The 27,718-nt window shown below is 35.8% G+C and overlaps 2 protein-coding genes and 1 pseudogene across 2 annotated transcripts; all 3 read left to right on the forward strand.

The window, feature by feature from the left end:
• The first annotated feature begins 11,810 nt into the window (after positions 1-11,810).
• LOC100256657 (uncharacterized) lies at positions 11,811-16,975 on the forward strand (annotated as a pseudogene).
• Positions 16,976-19,707: 2,732 nt separating this feature from the next.
• Positions 19,708-22,202, forward strand: LOC100854108 (polygalacturonase). The gene is made up of 4 exons (XM_059734073.1): positions 19,708-20,366; positions 20,943-21,232; positions 21,323-21,551; positions 21,664-22,202. The coding sequence occupies exons 1-4, from the start codon at positions 19,923-19,925 to the stop codon at positions 21,880-21,882; spliced, it is 1,182 nt and encodes a 393-aa protein (XP_059590056.1). The 5' UTR covers positions 19,708-19,922; the 3' UTR covers positions 21,883-22,202.
• Positions 22,203-26,107: 3,905 nt separating this feature from the next.
• Positions 26,108-27,254, forward strand: LOC109122134 (uncharacterized). The gene is made up of 2 exons (XM_019218412.2): positions 26,108-26,454; positions 26,612-27,254. The coding sequence occupies exons 1-2, from the start codon at positions 26,252-26,254 to the stop codon at positions 26,796-26,798; spliced, it is 390 nt and encodes a 129-aa protein (XP_019073957.1). The 5' UTR covers positions 26,108-26,251; the 3' UTR covers positions 26,799-27,254.
• Positions 27,255-27,718: the final 464 nt, after the last annotated feature.

Here is a 27,718-nt window from a genome sequence, read left to right on the forward strand (position 1 = left end):
GATTGTTGTTATGTCGATTGTCATACTAGCAGATTTCTTTTGCTTGCATGCAAAATCTCCCACCGAGCTCACCTGCTATTCCAATCATAGGGTTCTCCACCTTCTCAAACACCCACGCCATAGATATTTACAAGCCCTTCCACTGAAATATGATCCTGTCTTCTCCCTCCGCTTGGGGTCTCGCCTCGTAGTGATTGTTTCCTCTTCTTCTTGGTGGAAGAATGCTTCATCGAGGACGATATTATCTTTGCTAACCGGCCACGCTTAGCAGTTTAGGTACAGCACCATATGGCGAACACTGGTCAGGACACTAGAAGTATTCTCTTCCAATCCTTAACATGTTCCTAGGCAACCCCAGAGATAAAATCAATCATTTTTAAACAATCACGAAAAATTTTGAAGCTTTTAATAATAAAATTTTATAATATTAATAAGGTGGTTTTAAAGAGAATAAAATTTATAACGTTGACGGATGAGGAATTTAAAAAGTTTCCAAATTTTTAATAATAAATATTTATAATATTAGTTAATATTAATAGGATGATTTTAAAGAAAATGCAATTTATTACGTGAATGGATGGGTTGATAATAAAATAAATTTTATAATGTTTAATATTAATAGGTTGTAATAAATAAATTGTTAATATTTTTCAAATTTAAAAATAAATTAGTGGACATTTTTGGAATGAAAAAATTTGACAAATACCTTATACTTTTATTAGCTTTAAGAATTTTTTGAGAGTAAAAATATTGGAAAATAAAAAACATTTAAATACTCTTACAAATTAATATACACTCACATCCCTCTTATTTTACTATTTTCTTCTTCCAATCTCTCAATAAACATACAAAATTTAAAATTTTATAATTATTTAAATTAAAACATCTAAAAAAACCTGAAAAGACATAAATTTATCCAAATCTAAAACTTTTAATAATTAAACAATAAAAATGAACTTTTTAGAAAACAAATTGATTAAGCTTTTAAATTAAAATTTTCACGTAAAAATTCGCTAAAATAAAGAAATAGGTAGTATATATATACTAAAAAAGAAAAAATAAAAAAGAATATTTCACTGCCGCCGGCCTCTCGGCCGTTTCCGTTCGCTGTCGAGGCTCATAACACCACACTCCCCGAGGTCGATCACTCTGGACAGACGCTTTGATGCCTTTCATGGCCATCTTCTCCACCCGCGGATTCCCATCTCGCCGCCACTTGTTCTTCCTCCAGGTTTTTCAAACATGAGGTGAGTTTTTTTATCTGTACAGTAGCTGTTTGTGGCTTTGGATGTGGACTTCGGGCATTGATAATGGATTTGGGTTTGGGTTTGGTTTGGATTGCTTTATTTGGGTTCGGCCTTGTTAAAATGTTTGGGCTTGCGCATTGCTTTATTCGATTTGGATTACGGGATTTGGATTTTTTTCAATTTAGACTGTTGATTTATATTTGAACATAGGTTTTGGACTCTACTTATTTAGGGCTTTCTTCATTTGGGCTTGGATTGTGGGTTTTGATTAGGGCTTTGGTTATTTTAATTTGTATGTTGGGCTTTAATATTTTTGTTGGATGTAGTTTTATTTTGAAAACCCAAATTAGTTCTTTAATCTTTGGGTTTGGTAATTCATTTGGACTTTGGGCTTTAATTATTTAAGATTTGCTTCGACTATATTTGGGTTATATTTAACATGTTTTGAGTTGTTTGGGTGTTTGGGAGGTGAGAAAATAGGGAAAATGGGTGTCATATCCCTTTGACAAGTCCTACATGTGTTTGGTTTGGCCAAATATTGTGCTGAAGGCTAATAGAGAGGACCATGTTCTATAATGTGGGCTTGATGACCTCTTAACCATAAAATTATACTCAGAATATAAGCATGTTTCAAAATTTTTTAAGGATAAATGAATGGATTAAATAAATATTTATAAAACCTTAAACTTTCAGTCCCTCGTTCTCTCCACTCAGGTTCACTCTGTAAAGTTCGCAAAGCTCCCGTTTCTTTTGGTGGGCATAATCTCTGGCCGTAGGCAGGTACTCTCTGCAAAATTCTCATCTTCCACAGTCCCTCTCTCAGATTGATCGGCAGTTCCCCGATTTATCTCCAATAAACTCAACAATTTTTGCAAACTCACCGAGTTCAGGGGAGATTCATGGGAATTTTGCTTCACATATGTTGCTGAAATTTTTTATTTCTATAATTCCTTCGATGGTTGAATCATGTGCAGCCTGTTGCCTAATGTTCAAACTTTTAGTTTTCATTTATTTTTCTTCATTTTCTCATAAACCAAACAGAATGGATTAGTAGTTTGTGGGGTTTTCTTTTTCTTTTTTCTTTATATGCAATTTTTAGATTGTCAAGTTCACTGCTTACCGACTCTTAAACAAAGGCCTAAGGGTCTCATACTTCACCATGCTGATTTTCGTTTTCATGAATTTGAAACTCGCTGAGATTGACACAATGTTCAAGTGGAAACTTATTTCACAATAACATTTTTTTTTTCCTAACTTCTCAAATTTGTGGGCAACTCTGGCCTGCCCAAGTTTTACTCCCTGTTGGAACCCACGGATTTTTTTTATTTATTTTTAATCATATTCATGTAAATGGTTACCAAATTCATAAGAATATCCATGCCCACAACATGTTCCTGATTTAAATATTTTCCCCCAAATTTCAGCTGCTATCGTAAATGGTTCAAGGTGGCTAAACAATTCTAAATTTAATTGAATATTCAGCCATTAGTGGGTGCTGAATTGTGACAAAGCCAAGTTCATATTAAGGGCAATGCTATATCTTATTGACAATTGTTGAGAAAAAATGTGAACTTTATGCTACTACTGACAACAATGATTTGTTTCTATTATCTACATTTATATGGGTACAAGCTGGTTTTATGGAAACTTTGTATGTGGACATGGGGAAGAATAGAAGACAAGCTAGCCAAAAAACAATAAGAATCTTAGAAAGAGCTTTATGAACTGATATTTGTAATTATAATAACAACAAAGAATAGGAAGGGTATGCCTTTGGTAGTTGGTAAATGAAAATTTTCAACTCATTGTTCTCATTTTTCTTCTTGGGTATAACTAAGATATTGTTTAGCTCATTGGTTTTATGATTTATGCTTTCAGCCTGCTCATTTTCTAGTTGGGTATAACTGTGGTGTAAGTTAACCTATTGGTTTTAAGATTTATACTGTTTGATTCTAAAGATACCTTGTGCTTTATCCAGGTTAATTCTTGAAGCAAATTAGTAGTCAAATTTTTTGTTCAAACAAAGATATAGCAGGATACAATTTCTGGGTTAAGGCAACTACCAATGCAGGTTTGGCATGCAGAACATATGACCTTTTAGCAATGCTTACAGGCTTCTGTATATTGTAGTTTTAATGGTCTATGAATGGCACTATCATTGAGAAAAGTGATCTGTATCAGAAGATTTGTTTATTTGTAAGACATTTGACTTCAACCAGTTGGAAGATTGTCTTATGGTCAATTTACCGCAGAAACTTACTTGATAGAAACTATTTTCAAAGGGTTATAGGATCAGATGTTTGACATGAAATGTGTCAGAACATCTCCCTCCGGCATTTCTCTATTTGTAGTCAACCAGAGTTGATATGTTGGGAAGGTTCCTGTCATGCGGTTTTATTGAGAAAGCTTGAAATTGCTTTGAAGGATCATCAAGGAGATGAAGCGTGGGAAACCTTTAAGGATATTAAAAGGTTGTATGGATTTCCTAGCCACTCTCTGGTGAGTAGGTTAATCACTGAATTGTCTTACTCTTTGAATCCATACTGGCTTCAAAAAGCATGCGATTTAGTTTATTCAATTCTGAAAGAGAAATCAGATTTACTTCATTCTGATTCTCTGACTAAGCTCTCCCTGTCCTTATCAAGAGCTCAAATGCCTATCCCTGCCTCTATGATCCTTAGATTGATGCTCTAGAAAGGGAATGTGCCCCAAAAGAATGTGCTATGGTTGATCATTCTGCATATGATTAGGACAGAGATAGGGACATATCTTGCATCCAATTACTTGGTTCAGATTTGTAGCCATTTCCTGCTTTTGAGTGCAAGCAATTCTGTGAGTGTTTAGCTAGGTTGGCAATTCCGGACAAAATTCCTAAGTGTCCCTTAACTCGGCTTTCCTATTCCTATTCGGACTACTTGACTTTGAAGACTAAGACTTTGCTAAGAGGCCAAGGTATGTAGTCGAGTGTGGAGTGATTGGGTGTGAATCAACCCGGTTTTTAATCTTTAAATGTGTTAGAAAGTTGGGAAAAATGGTTTTTGGTGCAAGGCTTTTATTACTCTGTTTCTGGATCGATCCAGGTGTAGGGGTGGATCTATCCAACTAATGTTTTTTTGATCAAATCTCAGCCATTAGATTAAGGGTTTCTTTTTACACTTTAAAACCCAATCTTCTCTCATTTTCTGAGCAGAGAGACTGCTGAAAACGTGGGGAGAGCAGCCACACTCCCAAGTGTTCTTCATTTCTCATTTTTGCTTTCCTAAGTTGGGTTTTTGATTGCAAAGAAAATCCACTTCTCTTAATGTTTTCAAAACTAGTTTTCAATGGATTTTCTTGAGCAATAAATGGGTTCATTCATTCCTTCATTCACATCTAAATCTCTCATTCTATTTGGGTTGTGCAAAAACCCATTTTCTTCTTGTGTGGATTCAAGAAGAGGCCGAGATTGAGCTTGGTGCGGACTCCAAGTGTGCTCCAAAAGGAGAAGCTGAAAATGAAGGTACTAGTCAAGTATTCCGGGAAGGATTGGTTGGCTTGAGCTAGGTAAAACCTTGTACTCAGTTTTTTATTCTTCATAGTGGAGTTTTCAATCGGTGATAGGCCCATGGTTTTTTGATCTCTTCGGAGGTTTTCCACGTTAAAAATCCTGTGTTCATTGTCTCTTTCTCTCACTCTATATTTTGTTTTATTTTTGAGGAGTGTTGAAGCATTTGCATGTGTTTTGCATTTATCAATTGTTGGGAGAGTGTTGATGCATACATTGTTGCTTGTGGAAGTTTTACTAAGGTTAGGTAATCTTTGTTGGGAGAATTTTTAAATTGTTCTACAACACCTATTCACCCCCCTCTAGGTGTAGTTCATCATTGAGATTCACATTTTCAATTGGTATCAGAGCGGGTTTTTAAAAGAAAAATCATTTTCGGTCCTTGAATCTCAATCATGGAACCTCATCAAGAGGGAGCTTCTATTGGGAGACCACCATTTTTAACCGGCGAAAATTATTCTCATTGGAAAGTGAGAATGCAATATTTTCTCAAAATGCAAAGTGAAAAAGTTTGGAATGCTGTTGAATTTGGTTGGTCTCCGCCTAAGGTGTTGGATAGAGAAGGAAGACCAACTAATGTTATCAAGCCTAAGTTGGAATGGGATAGAGGTGACAATGAAGCTAGTGAGAACAATGCTAGAGCCATGTATTCTATCTTTAATGCCATTAGCACGGATGAATTTCGTAGGATAGCCACATGTACTTCGGCTAAGGAGGCTTGGGATATCCTCCAAGTGACTCATGAAGGTACTAATGCTATGAAAGTGTCCAAACTTCAAATGTTAACCTCTAGGTTTGAGACAATTAGGATGGAGGATCATGAGAACTTTGGAGAGTTCTATGCAAAACTGATGGACATTGTGAATTCTAGTTTTAATCTAGGTGAGCCCATCCCTAATTCCAAAGTGGTTAGAAAAATTCTAAGATCTCTTCCGGAGAGATTTAGAGCAAAAGTCACTGCCATTGAAGAGTCCAAGGATGTGGATTCCTTGAAAGTGGATGAACTTGTGGGTTCACTCCAAACCTTTGAAATGACTCTTGGATCACCTAGGAAATCAAAGGGCATTGCCTTGAATGCCATTAAAGAGGAGTCCTTAGGTTCCGAAGGTGAGGGTAATGAGAAAATGTCGGATGGAGAGGTTGCTAGATTTGCTAGAAAATTCAAAAAATACATGAAGTTCAGGAAATATAAGAAGAAGTCCAATGAAGATGCTAGAAAATGGAATAATTCAATGGGAAAATCAAATGTAAAAGACAAAAAGAAAGACAAGAGTGTCAAAAAGGACCTTGAGGTTGAATGCTTCAAGTGTGGAGGAAAGGGACACTATGCCACAGAATGTCCCTCAAAGAAAAAAGGAAAGAAAGCCATGCAAGTCACTTGGAGTGACTCAGAATCATGTCAATCTAGTGAAAAAGAATCCAATGCTAGTGAGGAATGCACTAATTTCACAGCTTTTATGGCAAGTGTCATTGATGAACCACTCAAAAAAGAGGTACTTAGTGAGTCTTGTGAGTCAAGTGACTCAAATGGTGATGAGATGAGTTTTGACTCTGCATATGAGACTTTGTACAAGGAGTGCTTAAGTCTCAAACAGGAACAAGTTGAGTGGAAGACTTCTAAAAGGAGTTTAATCAATGAGATTAAAACTCTAAAGGGAGAGAAAAAATCTTTGCTAGATAAGATTGCCTTTCTTGAGGGCGAACACTTTGACATGAAGAAAATGTGTGATGAATTGAAGAGTGAAAATCAAGTGTTTAAGAATGAGTTGAGTCTTAGGAAAGAAGAGTCACATCCTAGCTCTAAAAGACTTAGTGATTTGATCAATTTAGGGAGGAAATCATTTGATAAAAGAGGCTTAGGTTTTGTTGATGAAGCTACCACTCCAAGTAGTAGTAAAACAATTTTTGTCAAGTCTTGTGAAGAAGTGGCCCCTAAGAAAATTCCTCCAAAACTGAAACTTCATTGCACTCATTGCACTAAAATGGACACACCATTGATAGATGTTATGCTAGGATGTTTGAGAGTTTCCAAAGAAAGTTGACCAACCTAATGAATGAATCATTCACTTTGAGAAATAGGTTGTTACAAGGAGGCAAGAGAGTGTTCATGAGAGATTCAAATGTCCCTCATTATAGTGGCTTCCAAGGAAGCACTTCAAATGGAATGACCAAAGTCACAAATGTAAAACAAATATGGGTGAAAAAGAGTGAGCTTAATTGCCTTGTTGTTCACACTGCACTTAGAGCTAGTGAGTTACACTCATGGTATTTTGATAGTGGTTGTTCACGTCATATGACAGGTAATAGATCATTCTTCACTAATTTCACTGAATTTGATGGAGGAAATGTGACTTTTGGTGATGGCAATGTTGCTAGTGTGAAAGGGAAAGGCACAATTTGTGCTCCCGGGATCCCTAACCTTGAAGAGGTTTTGTATGTGGAAGGATTGAAAGCTAACTTGATTAGCATTAGTCAAATATGTGACAAGAAGTTCAATGTTCAATTTTCACAAAATTTATGTAAAGTGTTTGATTTGAATGGAAATTGTGTGATGATTGGTTTGAGAACTTCTGATAATTGTTATGCTGTTTGTCAAAATCCTTCTACCTCTTTTTCTTCTTCTCTTGTGTGTGGTAGTTCAAAAATTGAATCAATCGATTTGTGGCACCGTAGGTTGGGTCATTTAAACTACCGTGACTTGATGAAGGTTGCAAATAATGAAGTCATCAAAGGGATTCCTAAGCTTGGAAAACCCTCTAATCCTATTTGTGGTCCTTGTCAAAAGGGAAAACAAACAAGGAGTACACATAAGAGAGTTGATGAAATTTTGACCTCTAAACCTTTAGAACTCTTACATATGGACCTCATGGGACCAATGAGAACTGAGAGTTTAGGGGGCAAGAAATACATTTTGGTGATGGTTGATGACTATTCTAGGTATGCATGGGTTGCATTCCTAAGAGATAAGAGTGAGGCATTCATAAATTTCAAGGACATTGGTTTGAAAATTCAAAATGAAAAAGGGCATCCCATTGAAAGAATTAGGAGTGATAGGAGGAGAGAATTTGACAATTCAATTTTTTTTGAATTTTGTCATTCTCTAGGAATCAAACATGAGTTTTCCGCTCCTAGAACACCTCAACAAAATGGGGTAGTTGAGAGAAAAAATCGTGTCCTTCAAGAAATGGCCCGAACAATGCTAAATCAGCATGAACTCCCTACACATTTTTGGGCTGAAGCCATCAACACCGCTTGCTATACTTCAAATAGAACTCACATGCGTCCTCATACTAGGAAGACTTGTTATGAGTTGTGGAAAGGTAAGAAACCCAGTGTGAAGTACTTTAGGGTGTTTGGAAGTAGATGCTATGTCTTGAAAGATCATGAAAATCTTGGAAAGTTTGAATCCAAGAGTGAAGAAGGGATATTCTTAGGATATTCCTCCAAAAGTCGGGCATATAGAGTATACATTTTGAGTTCAAAATGTATGGTGGAATCAATCAATGTGATTGTGGATGATATAGGATCAAGGTCAAGAGAGTGTGATGATGATAGAATTGATGTGTCAAAAGATATTGAAGTGATTGAAGAAAAATCTGAAGATGAAAAGTTAAGTGAAGATGAAGAAAAGAAAGATGAGCAAGGAAAGAAAGGAGATAGGGGGAGAATTGAGCCATCAAAGAAAAATAAGTCAAGGGTACCTAAGAACCATCCTTTGAGCAATGTGATTGGGAACTATGAGGATAGCATGGTAACAAGGAGACAATCCAAGCTAAATGAGGTAAGCTATGTTTGCTATACCTCCCAAATTGAACCAAAAAATGTTGAAGAAGCCTTGAATGATGAAGCTTGGGTAGATGCTCTTCATGAAGAGCTAAATCAATTTTCTAGAAATGATGTCTGGTTCTTAGTGCCTAGATCAAAAGATGTGAATGTCATTGGAACAAAATGGATTTTCAAAAATAAGATGGATGAAAATGGTGTGATTGTGAGAAATAAAGCTAGGTTAGTTGCTCAAGGGTTCAAGCAAATTGAGGGAATTGATTTTGATGAAACCTTTGCTCCAGTTGCAAGACTTGAATCCATTCGAATACTCTTAGCTGTAGCTTGTGTATGGAAATTTAAATTGTTTCAAATGGATGTCAAGAGTGCCTTTCTAAATGGGATCCTTAATGAAGAAGTGTATGTGGAGCAACCCAAAGGGTTTCAAGACCCTAGGTATCCAAATCATGTCTATAGACTTAGAAAAGCTCTCTATGGTTTAAAGCAAGCTCCTAGAGCTTGGCATGAAAGACTCACATCCTATCTTCTTAAGAAAGGATTCATGAGAGGGGGAGCTGATCGAACATTGTTCATTAGAAGAAATGATGAAGTGTTCTTGGTAGCACAAATCTATGTGGATGACATTGTGTTTGGCTCTACCTCTAGTGAGTGCGCTTTAGATTTTGCCAAAGAGATGAAAAGTGAGTTTGAGATGAGCATGGTAGGAGAATTGACCTATTTTCTTGGTTTCCAAGTGAAACAACTCAAGGATGGGATTTTCCTATCCCAATCCAAGTACGCAAGGGAACTTGTCAAAAAGTTTGGGCTTGAGTCAACTAAACATTTTAGGACACCAATGCCAACCAACCTAAAGCTAAGTAAGGATGAATCCGGGAAAGGGGTAGAGGAAACATTGTATAGGAGCATGATTGGTAGTCTCTTATACCTCACTGCTAGTAGACCGGACATAGCTTTTAGTGTTGGAGTGTGTGCTAGGTATCAGGCATGTCCTAAGGAATCTCATCTCATAGCTCTTAAGCGTATCATTAGGTACATTGCTGGTACTTTAGAGTTGGGTCTTTGGTATCCATTTGACACTCATTCTGATGTAGCTTGCTACACTGATGCCGATTGGGCTGGAAATGTGGATGATAGGAAAAGCACTTCAGGTGGTTGTTTCTACATTGGAAATTGTTTGGTTGCTTGGATGAGTAAGAAGCAAAACTCTGTTTCGCTTTCCACAGCTGAAGCAGAATACATTGCTGCCGGTAGTTGTTGTTCCCAGCTTTTGTGGATCAAGCAAATGTTGAGAGACTATGGGATTGATCAAGGAACCATGGTAGTGTTTTGTGACAATACTAGTGCAATCAACATCTCCAAGAACCCGGTTCTGCACTCTAGAACAAAACACATTGACATTAGACATCATTTCATTCGTGACTTAGTAGAAGACAAAGTGGTGTCATTGGAATATGTTCCAACTGAGGGTCAAATTGCTGATATTCTTACTAAACCTTTGGATGTGTCTAGGTTTGAATCACTTAGAAAGTCCATAGGTTTATGCACAGTCAATTGACCTTCTCTAGAACCTGTCTAAGACACCTTCTTGCATATCCTTGAGTCCTAGTTGTCTTCCTATGTTCCTAACTTTAATCAAGTTGATGTCTTTTTGTTTTGGTTCAATCCTTTCTTCATTTTTCATAAATTTTCAACATTTGTTGAGTTCATGAGAGTGACATGCTTACTCTTTTGTTTAAGAGTTAAATTGACTCTTAATGATCTTAAATGCTTCAAGATGTTTTTATCTCCATGGCTTGATTGGTAAACATGATATTGAATCCTTGCTATTTTGATTTGATTAGATAAACCTCAAAAGGTTAGCTTCATTTCTTTTAAGTGAGTAATAGCTCATGGTTGAACCTTGTGATTACATAAATTGTGAGTAATGTTCTTTATAGTCTAAATGCAAACTTATGTTTATCTAATGAGCATTAAAAAGTGAGTAAAGTCATCCAGAATATCCTTGAGTGTTTAAGATTATTCTTCCTTGATTGTTTGCCCTCTCTTTGAAATTTAAAAAAAAAAAAAAAAAAAAAAAAAAAAAAAAAAAAATATTAAGTTTCCCAGAATGGTTATGGCTCCTTGGCAATGTTTCAAGAGTTAAAAAGCCTCCATTGCAAGAGTGGGACATCCCTTATGTTGTTATGTTGTAAAGGCCACCTTAGTGATCCTCAAATTTAAAAAAAAAAAAAAAAAAAAAAAAAAAAAAAAAATATTGATCCTAAGAGTGAAGCTCATGTTTGTGAAATCATTTCAATGCTCAATGTGAAAAACAAATGTTGTATGAATTTTTTTTGGGATGTGAATAAGCCGTGTTAAACAGAAATCCGGCCAAGAGAGGTGCAAATTGACTTCTTGGAATATTATCTTGAATTTCTCTAGGAAGGAAGTGTGTCTTGAAAATGATTTTTTGCTTTATGGGTGGATATAGGTTTATAAGTGGAAAGAAATTAACATACTCACTATTTTATGGCGTCATGAGTAAGTCTTCTTTGAGCTTAAACATACTTGTTAGAATGTTGATAATCATTTGTTTTTTACCTATTCATTTAATAAATTTGGAAGGTTCTTCAATCTTTGTGTTTATTAATTTTGTCTAAAGTTAAGCTCTTGGTAGCATTCTTGTTCAATATGAATCAATTCTAACTCATTGATTGAAAGATAAGTATGTCATCCTATTGAATCTTAGCTATGGTGAATCAAATTTTCAATGTTTGGAAAGCTTGTTGGACTTCTTGTGTTTTTATTGTAGATTTTTTTGCCTAAGTCATTTTTCAGTAGGGTGTCGATCGATCTGCTGAATGTGTGGATCGATCCACTGTGTGCACAGTCTTGTCACCGAGAGCCCTTGAACGATGTGTGGATCGATCCACCAAGATCGATACCATTTGACTCCAACACTTAGAAATTTTTTTGTGAAAAGTTTCCTGCAGTTGCACAAGTTTGTTCCTTCACCGAGAGCTCTTGAACGATGTGTGGATCGATCCACCAAGATCGATACCACTTATGCATTTGTGTCAAATTCCATTTCTGCCCTCATCTGGTTCAACTCCTTTGGTTTAATGAATCAGGGGTATTTTCGTAATTTTTTTTATTTAAAAAAAAAAAAAAAAAAATTCAAAATCCCTAAACATGTTTTCTTTGTTTTGTGTGAAAATTTCCAATTGTGTCCTCAAATGGTTACACTCATGGGTTAAATGGATGAGGGGCATTTTCTGTCTGTTGTCTCATTCTTTCCGAGCCCTAGGGTTTTCGTTCCAGAGAAGAACCCTTCGTCTCTTCTATTTGCCGTTGTTTGGTTCGTTCCGGCCGTTGTCACCGGAAATCTTCGCCGTGCACAGCTCTCTTTCTCATTTCTGTCTGTTGTCGGCATTTCGGTGTACTGTTAGCTCATCTTGTCTCATGGTTTTTCTCTCTGTTTGTCGCCTGTTTGTCGCTGGACTGCAACTCCATTTCCGTTAGTCGGCATTCGTTCCAGTTTTTCTTGTGGTATCACTGATCTGATATCTTCCCCGTCAAAGGATTGCTGATCTGGTAGCCCTTGGTCTGGTCGTCACAGCTTTTCTCGTGTGTACAGGTTGGTTTTTCTTCCATTGGTGTTGTTGGTTAGTTTTTGTGTGAGATTTTCTCACAGTAGGCTATTTGTGTGGATTATTTGGGAAATATGCCTCCAAAATGTCGTAAAAGCAAAGCCCCTGTTAAAGGGTCATCCTCTAGAACCTCAAAAGGAGCTCGAGATGAAAATTTATCCATCATTCCTTCTATCCAGCCTCCCAGTATCCCCAAGGCTCCTGCAAAAACTTCAATTGATGGGATTCCCTTCAATGCTTTCCCGGCAAAATTATGTAGAGACCAGTACACTAAGGTTTATCGTCAGAGGTCTCTTGTTCTTGAGAGACAACTTCATTTAGAATCCTTTCTCGACACACCAATTCCAGACCTGTTTGTAGAATTAGGATGGCTTCCTCTAGCAAACTTCACTGGGTCTGCTTGTGCTCCTATTGTCCGAATGTTTTATTCGAACATTATTGAGCATGACTTGGATCAGTCCTACCTCCAGTCAAGTCTTTTTGGAATTGTTGTTAAAGTCACCCCTAAGATAATTGCTGAAGTCTTAGGCATCCTGTTGGTTCAAGCACCCTCTGTGAGTGATTTGGAAATCACATCTGACCTGTTGGATAGAGTGTCTATTGACTTATGGGGAGAGGTCCGAGGTCAGCTAGGCTCAGGGGTGCACACTGGTAGTCTATCTCGTCCTGCTTGGGTGTTAGCTACTTTTCTATCATTCTCAGTTTATCCCTCCTCTCATCGGGCAAACATTTGTAAGAATGGTTGCATTCTCTTGTCTCGTATCCTTCATCGGGAACCCATTAATCTAGCATCTTGCATTTTAGATGAGATGATTTTTCGAGGTGATCCTATAGTGTCTAAGAAGGAGGTCCTTCCCTTTGGCATTTTGATCACACAAATCTGCCAAAGGGCTGGAGTTGTATTTCCTGTCAATTCTCCTTTTCTTATGCCAATGGGTCCCATTGATACCTCTTCTTGGAATCGACGTCAAGGACAGATTAAGGGTGCTCTTGGTTCTAAGAAGAAGGTGTGCCATAGTAGAGCCAAGAGAAAATTTGGTGAAAGTGACGCTGATTCAGATGTAGATTCCACTGTCCTAGCTGAACTTTGTGCTAGGTTTGATGCTTTGGATGAAAAGATTTCTGCTCAATCCACCTTATTGTCTGAGCAGATTTCTCAACTTCAATCTTATATGGAGAGAGGTTTCTCTTTAATTGATGGACAAATGCTTTGCAACATGGATCAGCTGCACGCTCTTGAAGATTTTGTCCATAAGCATCTCTCTTAGCCAAGTAGCAGCTAGTTATTATTTTTTGGACAGCTCCTTGTCTTGTGTAATTTGCGTATCATGTTCATTTTGATCGACTTATGTACATGGCTTATTTTGGACAACTCTTTGTCTCATTCTGGGACAAAAAGGGGGAGACATTTTACACTTGACAATTGACATGTAGTTGATCATGACATTGTGTTTTGTGCTTTGGATATTTGATATGTTGATCATGATCATATTGTTTTGTATTTGTGGTTATTGGACATGGTTATTTTGACTCATGAATGTTATTTTGACTCATGGATATATTGATTATCTTTAGGCAAATGATATTTGTGGATATATGTGGATATCTATGTGTTAATTTATTCAAATCTTGTGGAAGTGCTTTGGAATATGTACAGGTGCTACTAATGCTTTTCTTGAGATTTATTTGCAGGTATTGTAGTACCTAGGTTGTGGTTTTGAGTGAGTGAGGGGTCTTGTATGAGAGTTGGGTGGGGCTTACTTACTTGTACTCATTCGTGTTGTAAAGGGTTTTGTCCCAGAATTGCCAAAGGGGGAGATTGTGAGTGTTTAGCTAGGTTGGCAATTCCGGACAAAATTCCTAAGTGTCCCTTAACTCGGCTTTCCTATTCCTATTCGGACTACTTGACTTTGAAGACTAAGACTTTGCTAAGAGGCCAAGGTATGTAGTCGAGTGTGGAGTGATTGGGTGTGAATCAACCCGGTTTTTAATCTTTAAATGTGTTAGAAAGTTGGGAAAAATGGTTTTTGGTGCAAGGCTTTTATTACTCTGTTTCTGGATCGATCCAGGTGTAGGGGTGGATCTATCCAACTAATGTTTTTTTGATCAAATCTCAGCCATTAGATTAAGGGTTTCTTTTTACACTTTAAAACCCAATCTTCTCTCATTTTCTGAGCAGAGAGACTGCTGAAAACGTGGGGAGAGCAACCACACTCCCAAGTGTTCTTCATTTCTCATTTTTGCTTTCCTAAGTTGGGTTTTTGATTGCAAAGAAAATCCACTTCTCTTAATGTTTTCAAAACTAGTTTTCAATGGATTTTCTTGAGCAATAAATGGGTTCATTCATTCCTTCATTCACATCTAAATCTCTCATTCTATTTGGGTTGTGCAAAAACCCATTTTCTTCTTGTGTGGATTCAAGAAGAGGCCGAGATTGAGCTTGGTGCGGACTCCAAGTGTGCTCCAAAAGGAGAAGCTGAAAATGAAGGTACTAGTCAAGTATTCCGGGAAGGATTGGTTGGCTTGAGCTAGGTAAAACCTTGTACTCAGTTTTTTATTCTTCATAGTGGAGTTTTCAATTGGTGATAGGCCCGTGGTTTTTTGATCTCTTCGGAGGTTTTCCACGTTAAAAATCCTGTGTTCATTTTCTTTCTCTCACTCTATATTTTGTTATATTTTTGAGGAGTGTTGAAGCATTTGCATGTGTTTTGCATTTATCAATTGTTGGGAGAGTGTTGATGCATACATTGTTGCTTGTGGAAGTTTTACTAAGGTTAGGTAATCTTTGTTGGGAGAATTTTTAAATTGTTCTACAACACCTATTCACCCCCCTCTAGGTGTAGTTCATCATTGAGATTCACATTTTCAAATTCCAATCATGCAAAGCTTATAAAGCCTGACACGATGATTTTTAACATTGTTCTTGATGGTTGTGTGAGATGTGGATCATCCTTCAAAGGCCAGCAGATCATAGAGTTGATGCCACAAGTGGGGTTGGTGCCGATGCACACTCTATCGTTATTATTGCCCAGATCCATGAGATCAATGGTCAGAGGCTTGACTTGAAGAAATTTAAATGCCATATTGATCAAGTTTCAATTCAGTTGCTTCGTCATTACCGGAAATTCTATGATAGCTTGCTGAGCTTGCATTTCACGTTTAACGATATCGATGATGCTGCTGGGCTTGTGTTAGATATGTGTAGATGTCGGGATTCTCTTTCTATTCGGAAAGATAGGAATGAATCTTATAAGACTTGCCTTGGTCCAATTGGATCTTACCATCTCAGGGAAGGCTTGAAAATACAGATTGTGCCTGAGCTGCTTCAGAAGGATTCTGTCTTCAAAATGGATAGTAAACAGGAACTTGTATTGTTTAGTAATGGGAAATATGTTCTTAGTAATAAGGCCCTCGTCAAGCTTGTCATTGCATACCAGGGAGATGGTAGGATTGGTGAGCTTTCAAGGCTTATGCTTAGCCTTCAAAAAGAGTTGGGTACCTTGGAAGGAGGAGGATTGATTTCTGATGTGATTGATGCTTGTATTCAGTTGGGGTGGCTGGAGACTGCTCATGGCATCTTGGATGACATGGAATTGGCTGGGGCTCCCATTGGCTCTAGTACATACATGTCACTCTTGACAGCTTATTACAAGGGAAAGATGGCTAGGGAAGCAAAGGCACTGCTTAAACAAATGAGAAAGGCTGGTTTCGTTGTGGATTTGTCTGATGAAATGGTCATGACTACCTGCTTATTAGGAGTTGTGGATAAAAATAGAATGCATACTAGAACATCAACTTCAATTGGGAACTCGGGTTTGGCTGAGTCTTTGGTCCAAGAAATGAAAAAGTAGGAGAAAACAATTCTTCCTGTGGTTTATGAGTTCAATTCTTCTATTTATTTCTTCTGCAAGGCAAAAAAGATTGATGATGCATTGAGGGATATATAGAAGAATGCAGGAGACGGAAATTGAACCCACCGTGCAAACTTCTATTAACCTGGTATATGGGTATTCTTGCTTGAATATGTATAGGGAAATCACAATCTTGTGGGGGAACATTAAGAGGAGTAGGGAGAGTGGAAGTTTAGTGGTATGCAGGGATTTGTACGAGTTCTTGGTACTGAATTTTCTTCGAGGTGGTTACTTTGAGAGAGTGATGGAGGTGATTGGTCATATGAAAGAGCAGAACATGTACTGTGATAAGTGGATGTATAAAAGTGAGTTCCTAAAGTTTCACAAGGACCTCTACAGGAACTTGAAAGCATCAAACACTAGAACTGAGGCTCAAAGCAAGAGGCTTGAGTATGTTGAGGCATTTAGGAAATGGGCTGGAATCGATTGAATTTCAAGCATGGGGTGCTTGAAAACAGTTTTGGTGCCTTAGTCTTTCTAATGTCCATCCTTAACTTGAATGACAAAGAGTTGAAGTTGAATGTTTATATTTGTATAAACACGCGCATATATCGATCCACATTAGTCTCTGGTAAAATATTGCTGGAGAAATATTTTGAAGGATGAATGAGATTCTAGAAAATTTGAGTTTGTATTTAGAATATAAGAAAAATTGTATGGTTTATATCCAAATTCAGTCACTGATTTGAATTTGAAGCTTTGAGGTTTTACATCCCACAACCTTGGCCAGCCTTAGACACCAAACCTATCAAAAAGGTAAGAGTAATGCTTGAGATTTGACCAAAGGCTTCACGTTTGCTTAAATTACAGAGGTAACAATTATTTTCTTATATCAGAAAAATTGTAAAAAAAAAATAAAATAAAGAATAAATAGATAAATATTAAACCTGAGGAAAATCAGAGCAGTTTGTATATAATCGCTATCAATTTAAAAGGTCATAGGCTACTACGTAGGTGCATGCATGTCATGGGTGGCGAAGCCTCTACGATTCAAATAAGTGTACATGGATTCTAAATGGATGAGTGAAGGGTTGCTGAATGCTTAAAAGATGTGATAAGAGTCTTGACTCAACCCTAAGAAACATAGGATGAGTTTTAATAATTTTAAGAATTCAAGGGTTGTTTTTAATATTTGAAAGCTCTTCTTTTTTTAAAAACATGTTACTTGGATTAGTGGCATGAAAAAAGTTTGGGGTGGTAACACTTGAGACTATTCATTGACATGAACCTTGAGGAGTAGCTCATTTGGTCCGAGTTTGCTTCCCAATTATCACCAATTCGAGTCCTCTTAGGGCCATTGGAGGATTTACCTGGTCGTTAACTTCAGGGTCTAACAGGATTAATTGAGGTGTGCATAAGCTAACCTAGACACAATTATAAAAAATAAAAATAAAAACCTATTTGCTGACATCATTCAAATTCAACACATTTTTTCATGGATTTAAGTTAAATACAATTGTGTTTAACTCAAATTCATGTCACCCTACATAATTTTTTTATCAATTTATATTACATGAATTTGATTTAAATTAATTTATTTCATAATTATGTTAATTAATTTAATTATAATTATAATTCATTTAACTTATACTTAATTAATTTAAATTTTGATTTTAAGTTAATGAGTTAATTGAGTCACGAGCATATCAAGACCTAACTCACATTATTAATAAGTTATAATAACAAATAATCAAATCATACAAAAAGAAAAACAGTTTTGAAAACCCTGAACAAAATGAATGTGGATTTGTTTTTTCTCCCCTGGAAAAAGTTTCCAAAAGCATGGCAAAAGGTGGTTTTTCCTCAAAAATTTTAACGAATTCCCTCGTCATGAAACTCAAACAAGTTACGGAATCATGATTACAGGATACATTAAAGTTGGGGGAAAATGAGGTCATGGGCATAAACCATAAACAAACAGGTGGAGAAATGGAAACTTTAATTGGTTATGAAGGAGAGTGATTAGGAGATAGGAGAAAAACTGGCGGTAGAGTTATGATTGAAGAACACCTTTACAGTAGTACCAAGGAAACGGGGTTTTGAAGTGTGGGAGAGGAGGTTGGGCGATATGACGCCGTTTTCTTCTCAGTTTTTTCTCCTCCACTTGTCACGCTCCAATGCATCTTATGCTCTTCCTTGTGCTTTTGCCCCTCTGCCTCCCACTAATTACTTTTATTGCCATTTGCTAAACCTTACACCATTTTAAAATTAGGTTTTTAATATCAATGTTCTTATTCTACTCCTCAAACGCTAATCCAAATCAAGTTACACCATTTTTCTAATCTAAATCAAGTTTATGTCTAAGATGGTGTTTCTATTCAGATAAAAGTAACATGTTGATATTATTCAACATAACTAAATCGAATATATTAATAACAAGTTCACTTTAATTATATTGGATGATGTCAATAGATTATTTTTAGTTGAATAGAAAAAATCAAATATTTTGATTTTTTCTATTCAACTAAAAATCAAACACCACTTAAGAGTTTCATTAGTTTTACTTTTTAGACTTGAGTTAATTACATTGACACTTGTTGAGGTTTGGTGCATAATTAATCTATGTCAATATAGATTAAATTAAAATCCTTAATCTAATAAAGAAAAAAAAAAGGGATGGTTTGGTAATTTGAAGAGAAAACCGAATAAGGAGAAAATGTGGGGAAGAAAAATGGAAAGGAGAAAGAAAGAGGAGAGGTGTTGATCTTGCCCATAAAGCAAGAAGAAGACATACCAAAACACACCCTTTCAATAAATATGGAACAACAGAAAGAAAATATGAGAGAGTTACGGAAACAAGTGTGATAAGGGCCTGTTTGCATTGTCAGTTAACGGTTCTTCATTCTTCTTTCTTCTTTCTTCTTTCTTTTCTTTCTTCGTTCTTCAATAATAGCCAACGCCCACTGCTCCCTCCCACTTTCTCCTATCTCAAGCAACCACGTACGTGCATTTGTCCTTTTTCCTCATTTCCCGTTTCCTTCTCTCCACCCTCTCACGTTATCAACCATCGCCCATTAATATATATATTTTTTTCCCATATATTTTTAAAAATAATTCAATTTATCTTTGCCATGTCATGCCACTTGTCTTCCACGCAACTTAGTACAACGTATACCTATTTTGTAAAACAACAAAACTAAAAAAAAATGAAATTTAAAAAAAAAAAGGAAACAAAATAATTAGAATGCCTAGAATCAGATATACCTAATATAACAATATTTAAGATATTTTTCTATGTATTAACAGGGATATTATTTATTCTTTTCCCTTGTGTAACTTATCAAATATATTTTTGTATAAAGTTTTAAAAAATAATAAAAATCATAATTTCTTGATTGTGGGTATCTCAATGATCAAAGGATGGAGGGATTATTTAAGTTCGCCATTGTTCATAAATTCCCAACTAGGGTTAGGTGATTTTGTGAAGAAGATAAATGAATTGAAATGCATATAATTTTTATTTAGTTTTTTTTTTTTTGAAGGATCCAAAGACTGACGTCCAAAAAAAAGGGAAGTGCAGTAGTACGCAAAGGGATAATTTAGTGAAGGTTGGCGCATAAAATAATATGGTGGGATCAAAAGCAGCCACCCTCTTCCTCCCTCTCATTGAGGCCGGTATCTTTGCTTTTGAGTTTTGAGTTCTTTCATCACACTTCCGCCTTCAACTTCCCCTATAAATTCCTGCTCAAACCGCTTCAACTCCTCCACACCACACCATTATCTTCTTCAACTCCCAACTCTCTATCCATACTCTCAACTTCCGATTCTATCGTTTTCATTTTGTCTACTTCTTCCTTATCTACCAGCGATGGTGCAATACGTGAGTTCCAGTTCTCTACTTCTCGCCGCTGTTCTGTTTATGGTACTGCAGCCGTATTGGGCTACTGCAGTTACGTACAATGTGGTGAATTTGGGTGCTAAAGGCGACGGTCATACTGACTCCACTAAGGCTTTTCTCAATGCATGGGCTGCGGCTTGTGGCTCCGCCTCGCCTGCTACCATTTACGTGCCGCCTGGGAGGTACTTGCTCCTCAATGCGGTGTTCCGTGGCTGCAAGAACCATGCTATCACCTTCAGAATTGATGCAACGCTGGTGGCTCCCTCGGACTATCGCGTTATCGGCAACGCTGCAAACTGGCTAGCCTTCCAAGATGTCACTGGCGTTTCCATCATCGGCGGGGTCCTCGACGGCCAGGGGACTGGTTTGTGGGCCTGCAAGAGGTCCGGCAAGAGTTGCCCCAGCGGCGCCACGGTATGTTGAATCCACACCTCGTCTTTTCACTCTTTCACTTTTCAGGTCGTAATGAAACAGTGATCGGGTAGGGGTAGTTCTGTCATTTCAGTGATAGGTTCCTGTTTGGTTGCTGTGAAAATCTGGAAACTCAGAACAGTTTCCACCTCCATTAAGGTTATTTTGATTCTCATTCCATTTTCTCACTAACCAAACTGAACATGATAACTTGGCTTACCTGTCGAAAGACCATCGTGTCCTCACCAAACAATCCATAATTTACCTTCTCGGAATTATGCTTTTTAAGGAGCCATGGACCAAGAATTCACTCGACTTTGGTAATGGTAATTTCAGAGCAGCAATCGTATGTGTCATAAGTGAGGCCCACTAAGGTGGACCCCACAACGAAACTGCGGTTAAATGTAGCAGCCGTCATCACTTAATCACCGTAAATAGCGTGGACCTTATTGCACTGACCGAAATCCAAGCATGGTTGCTGAAAATGAGATGTTTAGCTTGGAAACCGTTCCTCATTAATAAGGTGGCTTGCGATTTACAGCATCATTTAATGGGAGTTTTTCTTGTGTGTATGTGCAGACACTGGGACTTACCAAGTCCAACAACATCCTCATCCGTGGATTAACATCACTCAACAGCCAGATGTTCCACATTGTCATCAACGGCTGTCACGTTGTGAAACTTCAGGGAGTGAGGGTCTCTGCCTCCGGCCACAGCCCAAACACCGACGGCATCCATGTACAGTTATCGTCGGGGGTCACGATCTTGGACACCCAAATCAAGACCGGCGACGACTGCGTCTCTGTCGGCCCAGGCGCCACCAACCTCTGGATCGAGAATGTTGCCTGTGGACCAGGCCATGGCATCAGGTAAAGCTCATTTAACCAATTCAGTCGCATTTTCGTATTTATTTATTTAGAGATTCGGGATTCACGTGGACGCACGTGTTTTTGGTGCAGCATTGGGAGCCTAGGCAAGGACCTCAAAGAAGAGGGTGTCCAAAATGTGACAGTTAAGACGGTTACTTTTACCGGTTCACAAAATGGGGTGAGGATCAAGTCATGGGCCAGGGCCAGCAATGGGTTTGTTAAGCGTGTTGTTTTCCAACACATACTCATGGTCAATGTCCAAAACCCCATCGTCATCGACCAAAATTACTGCCCCGGCCACAAAAATTGTCCTGGACAGGTACCATCTCCGACTTTAAATCACATAAAACTTGGCTTTAAGGCCCATAATTGTAATTGGGCCTAGGCCCAATAAATACTTCCCGCTCTAATTCTGAATCCAATTTTTGCAGGTTTCTGGAGTAAAAGTTAGCGATGTAACATACCAAGATATCCATGGCACATCTGCAAGTGAAGTTGCCATGAAGTTTGATTGTAGCTCCAAAAATCCATGCAGTGGGATAAAACTAGAAGACGTTAAGCTCACTTATAGGAACAAAGCCCCTGAATCCTCGTGTGTCAATGCAGGTGGGATGGCTTCTGGATTTGTCGAGCCCGCCAGTTGTTTGTAATGAGGAAAAAAACAAAGAAAAAGACAAATTTAAGTTATAGAATAATGAAAAATAGGAAGAAAATATATGGGGTACATAAGGGTGCCCAAAGGCCTAGCATAAGAAATAATACCAGTTAAATTATTTAGCATGGAGTAATAGTGAAATAGGCGACAGAATTGTTGCTTGAGCCTGTGGCTGTGATGAGCCCTTTGGGCTTCATGCCTGGCCTTGCCCTAGTCATAGTAGCTGTTCAACCCCCTTGTTGGGTGATTGTTCCAACAAATTATTGTAACAAAATGTGATTTGATGAATGGATTTATGATATTATTCATAGTTTATATGCTCCGAATTGCACAACTTTAACACTCTACATTGATACAAGATCACAAGATATGATTAATAACCATGTTAAAATAATTGTATTGTTGTGAAATTTTAGTTCTATGCCATTGTTTATTGAGTTTAATAATTTTAATTCTTCACTTTATTTTTACTTTTTTAAATATTTTTATAAAATTTATTTCACTTATTTTAATTATTCTTCTTAAAGTTTAAATAATTCAAAATTTTAAACTTATTTATTTTGTTTTTTTTTAATAATAAAACTAAATATGAGAAAAATACTATTTTTAATATTTGTTTAATTATTTTCTTGGTACTTCCTTATGAACAAAGAGAATGACAATGAAATTTTATCAAACAAAATTCGTTTGGGTTGTATTTTATTGAGTTGTGGAGGCAAACTCTCATACCCTCTTTGTTAATTGCTAATTTCTATAGGCGTGGTTGTGGATGGCATTTCCACATCAGCTGCCACTATGCCAACAAAACAAGCGCTTTCGATAATTGGATCAGTAAATAAATTCTTATTTGGATGGCAAAAAATCAATTTTAATAATTAAAGTTTGTTTCTTTGGATGTGATGATATAAAATAATAATGAGAATACCAAGATCAACTTAGATAAGTTAGTCACTGTCATATGAAGGAGGAAAGCATCTGCAGGTCCGCCTATGTTGGGTCAAGTTCTGCAATTAATTAGTGTTGACTTAACATGGAGACAGAGAGATGGGGTCACCCTTTTGGCTCTTTTGGCCGCTGCCAGCCTACCACTACCACCGCACGAAACTCTATATAAACTTCCCTCAGCTGCAGGTGTTCTTTAGACCATGGCTTCTCCACCAGAAGCTTGGCATGTAGACATGTTCTTTGATTTAAGGTTATGTGTCCCAGTTGTGATAAACATAGTGAAATCCGGAATAGGAGTGAAGGGTGGTTGGGATTGGGATCCATTCCACTTTATGCATATGCCTGGCTTCACTTGGAACAATGTCTTTTGGCCACTCCTGAGTGTGGCTGCCTTTTCCTTTATCTCCATCCAAGTCCACATACGTCTCCGAGTGGTAAGGGAGTTGTCCATTCCCTTCACTGCTTCATTGATGGGCTCACTTATTTTTCCCCAGACACTCTTTTGGTATATGTATCCTATCCTCATCATCCCATCTTTTTGGTCCTCTTGGATTGCCAATACTATGGGGTGGTTACGAGGCATGGCTTCTGCAGCTCCCATCTGTAACATTACAATCAGCGCAACCCACCAACCACAGACAGAAGAAGTAGGTCAAGTCGATGAGTGGCATCCCCAAGAAGAGCAACAGAACATAGAAGATGGAAGTCTGGAAGCCATTGGAGCTGATGAACAAGTGTAACCATTGATAAGTACTTGAAACTCCTAATTTTCTTTCTTTTTCCTTGTCAATTCTGATAAGCACTAGCTGCTTGTTTTAGGATTGTTGATACTATTTGTTCCAAACCTTTGTTTTTGTCTTTGTTATGGACTTGATAGTGATGTTACGCAGATTCTTCGGGCTGTTTGCTGTCAAGGATTTTGCCCATATCCCCCTTCCCCACGCCCCTCCTCCTCTTCACACGCGCGCGCGTGCGCAAAATTTATGGATCCTAAGTTGAATTCTAAAACTTCCTTTAATATATATTAAGATTTGAAGAAAAGCACATTTATGAATTTTAAATAAAAATTATTCAAAATAAATAAAATATTCTGTAAAATACATTTATTTTCTTATCCTAATCCATTTTCATTCCTTCAATAAATTAAATTTAGCTTTCAATCTTTTTATTTTTTTATATGAAAATTTTATTTTCTTTTAACCTTTTTGTTTCTCAATACCTTCTATATGTTTAAACATTAATTAGACTTTCATATTTTATCAAATAAGGGTGAATTTATTAGATGCCTTTTTGGGTTTTATTTTTAAAATTAAAAATTTCTATATAAATTACATAAAAAGTATAATTAAATTTATCTCATATCTTTAAAAAAAACATTTTAAAAAATTTTAAAATTTGAAATAATAATTTTTTGTTTGATATCTTAATTTTTTGAACAATTTTAAAAATAATTATTATTTTTCGAATATCTAATATTATAAATATCATATATATAAAAGTTATTATTATTTTCCTTTATAATTTTTGCTACTTAATAATTATTTTAATATTTTTGAAAAATATATATGAAATACATGTTCAAATTAATTTTCCAATTAACTAGAGAAAAAAAAAGGGAGAGGTAATGATATTATGATATGGTTATATTGAAAGCATTGTTTGAAAAATCATTTTTTTTTTGTTGAGATATCGACAAAAAATTACTTATAAGAAGAAAATCAGTGAAATCTTTGATGTATTCAGTATTCTCACTTGTTAATATATGATGATAATAAATATATTAAAGTTTATTATTAAAAAATAAGTAAATAAATTTAAATTATTTTATTTTAAATTTTATTTAATTAATTAATAAATATATAAAAACCATCATTATAATTTTCTTAAAAAATATTTTTTTAATATCATTTATATGATAATTAAATATTAAAAAGTCATGCATTATCATTTATTTTATATTATTAAATATATTTGAATTAAATAAATTATAGTTTTAATATTAAATATATTATCATTTATCTCATTAATCCTATTTTAAAAAATTACTATCACTTTACTTTTAAATTTTTTATATATTCTTTTAGTTTTGAATGTTTTTATTTTAAAATATTAAAAATATAAATTTATTCAAATAATAATAAAATATAAAAAAAAAATGAAGTTGTAATATTTTATAAATTAAAATTAATTTAATTAAATAAATAATAAATTATTAAGACCGATATATCCTTGTTTACCGATATTTTTCTCTTCAACTATATTTATATCAACTACACTTAAAAAATAATTTTAATATGTATATTTTTCATTTATTTTATCATTTTTGGAGTTTTTCTAAATATTTCAATGAATTTTGAATACTTTTCACATTCATTTTTTTTTTTAAATATTCATCAATATTTTCCTTACTAATATTTTAAACCATAATTGAGAGTTAATTCCTGGTTAATTGATTAATTCCATTTCGTCATCTCCAAGGAAACTTAGCAAAGAAGCTGGTTGGGCAACGCGTTAACCGTCGAAAATTCTTCTGAAGAGCTGGCCCACACTCTCTACTTTATTCGAACTCTTGCTCCTCTATAGGAATTCACTTTTTATTCCAGGCTTGGGTACCACTCATATATGTTCTATGTACTATGGGCTAGGCTATATATATATATAGGAAAAGTTACTTTGTCATATGCGGTAGGAAAGTGATGTAATTTTATGATTATTTATTTATTTATATAAATAAAACTAACTAATCCTTTTAAAAAAATAAATATTTTTAATTAAGGGCATGTTTTGTTCTAAAAAAATTTAAAGAAAAATGAGAGATAAATAAAACATGGAGGAAAAAAAAATTAAGATAAATAAATAATTGTGATATATTATTTTTAATTTATTTTAACTCTTATATGAAATAATTTAAAAATATATAAATTTTCATTATTTTTTACATAATTTTTATATTAAAATTAAACATAAAAAATCATTTTTTTTCTCTTTAATACTTTTTTTAAATCATATAAAACCATAGATAGGGATAAAAAGCATTTTAAGTTTATTTTGTATGTGTTGAAATATTAAAAACGATTTTTAAAATTATTATGAAGTAATTTAAATATTTACCGTACAAAACCGTTAGAAATTTGGACGTTTTTTTTGCTTATACTGTGTTCTTTTCATTCAGAGCAATAAAAAAGAGAAAATAATCGTAGCAGAAACCAAGGTATTTTCTCGGTTCACTTTATGTTAATGTACCTCCAAAGTAGGAAGGAACAAGTATTTCTTCTCGGGGCTTTTCTTTGTTCAAGAGTAGTGTAGGTGGGTCTTTCTTTATATTCATCTGAAACCCTTGCCTTTACCTTCACCTCACTACCTAACTCTTTCAACACCACTCAATTCCATCAAGAAGACTACAAACCATAGCCAAGGATATGTGCTGCGTCAATTTAAGGTTCTCTGTTCCGTATGCGATCAACATCTTCAAAATATTCCAGGTAGGAATACTGGGTTGGGATTGGGATCCATACAACATCATGGGAGATCTCAGTTGGATGAAGGTGATTTGTTTTCTCCTCCTCCTTGGGTTTTCCTTCATCTCCATTGAAGGTCCCCCCACTCCTTCAATCAATCCACGGTACGTCCGTCTCCGTCTCTCAGTCGAGTACTTCTCTATCCCCATGGCTATTTCTTTAATAGCCTCACTCATTGTTCCTCGAACGCTTTTCTGGTATATCTTCTACCCTATGATCATGCTCCAACCTTGCTGCTCTCCCTGGCTTCTCAATCTTCAGGTTTGCCTTCATGCCATGGCCTCTAGAGTTCCAGGCTGTATCTTTATCATCACTGCAACCGCCCCTCCATCACAACTTGCAGACGCTTCACAAGTCATTGAGGGTTATCCTGGAGCAGATGACCCCGGATCAGAAGGGTCAGAACATGGAGATCTGGAGGCAAATCCGGCTGATCACCATGTTGTGATGATCACTTGAAGATAAATATATGTATATATTTTGAAGAAGGTTTTGTTGCCTTTTAATGGTGAACCAAATAACTCTGGTTATGTTGGTCCATATGTCACAATCATATAGAGAGCATCATAACCAGAGTTCTTTAGTTGACGATTCAGAAGTAATGAAAACTTTTTCAAAATATATATATAGATATATATATATACTGCCGTTGTTGTAATTTGTCCTTTTTCTTTTATTTTGAAGAAGGTTTTGTTGCCTTTTAATGGTGAAGTAAATCATTCAGGCTATGCTACTGTCACATGTAAGAGTAGCCTAACCAGAATTATATGTTTTGTGGTATGGTCTTCTTCCTCTCTGTTTGGTTTTCTGTGCGAAGTAGTTCCAGACTGAAGGGAGATAATATTCTGTATGTTTGATATGATTAATTGAAGTTAGAATTTCCTTGAGTGTTAAATGATACTAATCATAAGTTGAATGCCTCAGAAATTTTATTTCACTATTAGTATTGTTTCAAGGATGCATATTTGTATGCTCCATCAAGACATACAATCAATCATCACAAGTAGAAAAAGCTGGTCAACAAAGCAGCATGGTCGGTTAAGAAAGGGCCTACCTCATAATAGGAACAAATTAAAATTATATTTATTCTGCATTGAGCAAAATCAACTAAACTTTTCATAATTCACTTTACCCTTATTTACACATTTCAATGAAGCATCCATTAAGGATAGAAATTAGGGTGAAGATGAGTCGAAATATATATTACATAAATTTAAAAGAGAAATTAAAATTTAACAAAATTATATTTTTATTTGTATGAGAATGATTTTTTTTTTTTAATTCTCATATCTAATGAACTATTCAATGATGGATTTGACATTTCCAGCTAAGTCATTTTTCTTTTCCATTTGGTGACCAAATTTCGCC

This window comes from Vitis vinifera, chromosome 2, assembly GCF_030704535.1.
Source record: "Vitis vinifera cultivar Pinot Noir 40024 chromosome 2, ASM3070453v1".
Lineage (NCBI taxonomy): Eukaryota > Viridiplantae > Streptophyta > Magnoliopsida > Vitales > Vitaceae > Vitis > Vitis vinifera.

Coding starts and splice junctions, on each gene's coding strand:
- LOC100854108 (XM_059734073.1), top strand. CDS start 19,923: ATGGTGCAATACGTGAGTTCCAGTTCTCTACTTCTCGCCGCTGTTCTG. Junction 21,233..21,322: donor GGACCAGGCCATGGCATCAG/GTAAAGCTCATT, acceptor TTTTTGGTGCAG/CATTGGGAGCCTAGGCAAGG. Junction 21,552..21,663: donor ACAAAAATTGTCCTGGACAG/GTACCATCTCCG, acceptor CAATTTTTGCAG/GTTTCTGGAGTAAAAGTTAG.
- LOC109122134 (XM_019218412.2), top strand. CDS start 26,252: ATGTGCTGCGTCAATTTAAGGTTCTCTGTTCCGTATGCGATCAACATC. Junction 26,455..26,611: donor ACTCCTTCAATCAATCCACG/GTACGTCCGTCT, acceptor CTCAATCTTCAG/GTTTGCCTTCATGCCATGGC.